This window comes from Channa argus, chromosome 22 (assembly GCF_033026475.1).
Source record: "Channa argus isolate prfri chromosome 22, Channa argus male v1.0, whole genome shotgun sequence".
In the NCBI taxonomy this organism is placed as follows: Eukaryota; Metazoa; Chordata; class Actinopteri; order Anabantiformes; family Channidae; genus Channa; species Channa argus.
In genome coordinates, this window is record NC_090218.1 from 5,834,847 (window position 1) to 5,840,846 (window position 6,000).

General features: G+C 38.8%; 1 protein-coding gene across 1 annotated transcript in view; it reads right to left on the bottom strand.

Moving 5' to 3' along the window:
- rxfp2a (relaxin family peptide receptor 2a) overlaps nt 1–5,264 on the bottom strand; it is a 39,025-nt gene extending 33,761 nt beyond the window's left edge. Inside the window, exon 1 of the mRNA XM_067491557.1 lies at nt 4,811–5,264. Within this exon, the coding sequence (XP_067347658.1) occupies nt 4,811–4,895 (85 nt within the window). The 5' untranslated portion in view covers nt 4,896–5,264. The remainder of the gene's footprint in view (nt 1–4,810) is intronic.
- Between the last annotated feature and the right edge of the window lie 736 nt (nt 5,265–6,000).

The following is a 6,000-nucleotide window of genomic DNA, read 5'->3' on the forward strand; positions in this document are numbered from 1 at the left end:
AAACTAGGATTGAATCAAAAGCTACTTGACATTTTTAACTTGTCATTTTCGTGTATATTATGATTTTGATGTTCTGTGATACTAGAATACTATAATGCCATCATATAGTACCACTGAAGTACTAACACACAAGCTTTGAATTTGAGAAATCTTAACCACTATGTGCTAAGTGATTGGTAAGAGCCCATACCTTTACAAACAGCTCCAATTTGTGTATGTGCAGCATTTTTGAATGAACATGTTAAAATTTATACCTACGTGTTTGGAATAAAAGAGTCAGCAAACTGACCAACAAAATCAAAACCACTTAATCACATCAGGATTCACCAGTTGTCTGACTGAGTTACAGTATGTGACAAGGGAAGGACTCACAAATGTTGCCAGGTTTCTTACACTAACCACAACCATTAAAAAAAAAAACTTAAAACTTGAACAGCCCTTTAAATTGGTGAGGACTGGAAAAAATGCCCTGAAAACACTTTTAAAACCAAAATCGTCAACCATAGAAAGGCATTGACATGCGGGCGGGTATGACATTTCCACGCTGTTTCCTGCAAGAACTTCAAACCATGTAAAAGTGAAGAAAGTAGCAAAGTGAAATCCTGAGTATTACTTGTAGCCGCCTCGGTTTAGAGCACATAAAGACAAATGCAGACACAAGGACAATTAGAATCAAACTTGAAGCTTGGCTGCTACTTCAACAGAACAGAATAAGGGGCATTAAAGGGTGTATGTAGATTAGTCAAGAAGCAGGAGACAAGGTTATACTGAAGGTGAGTCCATCCACTTTTTTTTCAGACATTTAACCAAACACACATTTAAAAAACCTATAGGCTTCAGGATGATGAACCACAATTACACAATAAATGTAAACTGAGTTCTGGATTTTAGGATTAATTCCCACAGCAATCCACTACATTTGTGAAATGAATCATCCCACGTGTCTCTTATGTCTCTTGAAAACAACAAGTAACTGGAAATAACTGATCCTTCAAAGATTAATCAAGGGATTCAGGCTAACATGATGATGTCAGGTTAAATAATGATTTGGATTCTCACCCAATTGAATTGGTACTTTCTAGATGCACTTCTCTTGTATTTATGCCATAAAGATAAAGAGAGCAACAACGAGTTTGTGTTTTTGAGTTTGTATTTTATCATTATTTGCTTATACAGAGTTTACTTTTTATGGTTAGGTCCCTTATATCAGGTCGGTAACACAGCAGTTTACATTTAATGAGCAAAATTATAGCACAGGGGATGATTCACTCTTCAGGTGAGCTGAGACTTTTTTCTAGGTGCGTGTCAAAAAAAAAAGGTTGAAAATCCTGCAAAACACCTTTACGATCAAATGCAAAGTGGGAATTCAATGATTCTTCTGATTTCAAACTGCAGAAACATAAAACACGTGGTAGAACATTATAGATGTACTTACTCAACAATCACACTAATGGAAATATTTAGTGGAGGGGCTTCAAGATGCTTACTCGACACTTAGTAAGGTAATTATAGTGGGTGATCATCTTCCTCTGTTGCTGCTGAAGGCCATTAATTGAACTGTGGAGAACTGTTGTTAAACTACATAATAGGTTGTAAAACTGGCTTGTAAGAGAACTAAGAGAGGTCCACATTGTTATCCAGCAGTTATCGTGCAAACATAAAAACAGCTCTAACTACAAATGTGACATGCGAAGAGTCATCATGCAGCTGCCGAATGGATGGCAGTCACACAGTGTATTACACACAGCTATTACTGCAGTCTAATACACTCGTGCAAGAAATTCTCCTTAATGAAGTTATTGATGGTTTGACTAAGGGCAACTTGGAAAAAAGAATAATTGTGGAATAAACCACGAGACGTGCAACACAGCTCTTATGCCAGTATTGTCGTCGCTCTTTATTGTTCTTATTTTTGTGCCGTTTATCGTCGTTTTCTCCTTCTTGCGTGTGCACACACACAAACACACACACAATATCCTACTTATTCTATCTTCAGCCTTTGACAGTGTGAACCATCAGATCCTCTTGTCCACACTCTCTGACCTAGGCATCTCTGGATCAGCTCTAGCTTGGCTTTGGCCTTACCTATCGGGACGAACCTTCAGGCTATCCTGGTGGGGGCGTGTTTCTCTCATTGCCTCTCTACCGATGTGCCACAGAGTTCAGTTCTTGGTCCTCTTCTCTTTTCTTTCTATACTACATCCCTGGGTTCTTTCATCCGCATCAACATTGGATCTACAGAGACTGTCCCCACTAAGTTGGCCAGAAGATCAGACGCTACCTCACGGAATATAAAAGCCAACTCATTGTACAGGACCTGGTCTTATCTCGTCTTGATTACTGCAACACTTTGTTAATGGGGTTACCGGTATCCACAATCAAACCCTTGCAGATGATCCAAAGCGCGGCAGCATGCCTCATTTTTATTTAGCCCAAAAGGACTCATGTGACACCACTCTTCAGATCTCCACACTGGCTTCCTGTAGCTACTCGCATCAGGTTCAAAGCTCTGTCTCTTGCCTACAGGGTGATCACCTCAACAGCTCCTGCTTACATCAACTTCCTCGTTCAGGTCTACAAACCTTCTAGATACAATACAGGGACCAGAAACACACATCACTGACCTACAGGAAACACACTTTCAAAATAAAAGCATTGTGGGACGTGTTTTATACTTCTGCATTTTCTTGTGTTTGCCTCCAAAATTGCAGCGTTAAATGTGCAAACTTTAACTCTCAGCAGCTTCTGAGCGATTGACATCTCTCCTGCAGTTTAACAGCTCTCCCACGTAATTTCTTTGGAAATTGCCTTAATATTAACAACTCATTTCACATTGTCATTTGATACATTGCTATTATTAAAAACATAATTAAATGTTTCTGTTGTCATGTGCAAACACTGCTTTTGTATCTGATGTAAGTTACCACTGAGGTTATTGAACTATCTACTGTATATTCATCTATATCCTGAACATAAAGGCATAATAATACCCAAAGAAATACTTTTGGTTAGTCAAAGCAAGTCTCTGATAAGTTGTAACATTTAAATCAAATACTTGGAAAAAAACTACTTGTTCTTTTTTGATCTGTGACTTTTGTCTTTTAAATCATCATCTCTTTCCTCAAAGACTTTTCATTTCTTGACCATTGTAGCCTCCTCATCAGTAACATGGCAGGAGTAAGTGATGTCTGAGAGCTGAACTGTCACGGCACAGTGACCACAGTCACGTAGCATCCAAAGAATAATCATGTGCAGAACAGAACACATGCACATTCAGATCCATGAGATTTGAGACGTTGTTGCACTATTGTAGCTATTCAGTGATGGCACGCTGACAACACAAAAGCACGGAGGCACTTTGGGACAAGAGATAAACAGCCTGGTGTCAGATCCAAATGAAACATTTTGTGGAAACATCTTATGTGGACCCTGAAAAATAATTATGTGTGAGTGAAAAAACGATCAAGAACAGACCCACACAAATGTGCATCACCTAATAGCCCCTGTTTCCTGTTTCTATGCCTGCAATTTTTGTAACATGTTAAGTCAGTGACTAAAGATCACCAACTAGTGCTTTTCTATTCAAAGTCCTGGGTTTTGCCATGCACCCTTCCACCTTGAACAGCTCCCTATAAAGATCGGATGGATGTAAATGATGCACAATTAAAAAACGTTTTCATCAGCTTTCATCAAAAAGGAAGGGAAAACACTCAGTGCATCCAATAAGTCCTCCAACCTTCACTCCCTAAAAGCTCATTTGGCGTAACCCTTCCGTACAACCAAGCCCTTTATTAAAATACTACCACAAAATGTTGCCTACAACAGAATAACTTTCACACTTGTTTTTTGCACTAAACACCATTTAAACTGTGAAAACGCAGTCATTTTTTTTAAATAAGGGACAAAGAGATTAGGGTTAGGTTAGGGTAAGAGATGGTTAGGGTTAATTTAAAAAAGTATTGGCTTGCCTTTAAAATGCCTTAACATCACCTCACATGTCACTTTAAATGCATCATGCAACTTTTTGGCAGCCAAAACAAATTCTAAACAATTGTGTATTTTTTAAATTACTAGGCTCAGTTTCACTAATTGCAATGTCTTTTTTTTTTAAATATTCCTTGCTGAATGAAAACTACTACTGTCCGGTATAAAAACCCCTCAGTGCTGGAGTGTAATTATATGAATTTGTAAACTATTTAAAACTAGTACTTTATGCTTCCATTACATTTTAACATTGCAACAAAACTATGTTCGGTACAAATCAACCTCATTCAACCCAGCACAGGAGATTCAAAGATGAGTCACCAACTAGGAGGTGGAGGAAGTCAGAGTGGGAATGTGATGTGAATGAATAGGACATGACATGGGTTTTGGATTATGCGATATTTACTACATCAACCCGTTCAACCCTGTACACTACCAACATCTGCACAGAAGACAGATCAGAAAATATCAGGACCACATAGCTAGTAATAATATACTTAATATGAGTAATTCATAGTTTAAGCAGTAACTAATGAGTGTTTTCCAGTGGACACAGAAATGATCAGGTACAAAAATACTCTCAACAAGTTAAAGGGCATGAACGAAAATTAGAAACACCTGCTTTAGTAATGCAAATGTTGCATTTGTTTGCAGAAAAAAACATTTTAGAAAATTATTTAAAATAAGAAGAGAAATAAGAAAAATCTGACGACAACCCTGTGAAATTAATAAAAGTGCTTCATAAAAAAAGCCCTATTTTGCTTCCTTTTCTTTATAGTTTTCTTTATATTCTTTATCGTTTTAATCAATAAACCTTGTCCTTTACCTCCAATCTGAGTATGGGCAAAGTGGATGAGCAAAATCACAACAGGTACGTCCACCCTGAGCCTCCGAAGTTTTCCTGCGCTCATGTCGATCCAGATGCGAGACCAGTCCCAGATACGTTTCCAAGGTAAACGCGTAAACAAAACAAAACAAAAAATAAAAGTCGTTAGGTTAATTAACGGAAATTCCAGTTCAGTATGTTAGAGCCTACCCGACTTTTTAAAATGACCAGTGGGTCACTAAGCAAACGCCAACGGGTGGAACAGCTGAAGTGGCAGCATGGAAAGTAAAACCGAGCCGGTGCGCAAAAACAGCTACATCCTAACACACAACGTCCTCTCCACAGCTCCGTGCTCTGAAGACTCCGCTGAGAGCCGCCGGGTTTCTTCTCTCTCTCTCTTTGTCTCTCTCCCTCACACACACACACACACACACAGACAGACACACGCACAAACACACACTCAAGCAAGCAGAGCACACTACAGTGCGCAAACGCCTCCACCTCCTCACTCGTTTGTGTCTCCCTGAAAAATATAAAATAAAATAAATAAAACTTTAAATCAGCACACATTATTTGTGTGGCACACCTGCAGAGGCTCAGTCAACTAAGTGTATAAATAAAACAATAAAAGGAAGTGCTGCACAGGTGGGTGAGTGCAAACACTTCCTTTTGCTCGGCCTGGGAGCAGGTTCTGTAAGTGCTGTGCTTATGAAGATGGCAGCAGCAGAGAGGGAAACATTTATTTCTGTTGGATCTATTTCTGTGCAGCATGAGCATGTTTGTATTATAAAAATAAGAAGAATTTGTAATGTGGAATTTTTGTTTCTTCTTTCTTGTAGAGTGTGTAGAACATGAATGTAAATGTAGACATGGTTACACATTTTGTGCATGTCGTAACTTTTCATTATAACTGCAGGGAAGGAGAAACCACCGGCCTGGCTCTCTCCAAAGAGTAAAAACTCCCCAATCCACAGTACTATGGACTTGGAAATTTCAAAATCCATACACAAAACATTAAACAGGCATAGTGTCCATGGTAGGACACCACACAGGAAACCATTGCTCTCCAAAAACAATCATCTCAACAGGAAAGTACAGTGTAGGGACCCTCATTATTGGGGCTGATTTGCTGCCTCTGGACCTGGACCACTTGCCATTTTGGAGGGTAAAATTAATTCCCAAGTTTATCA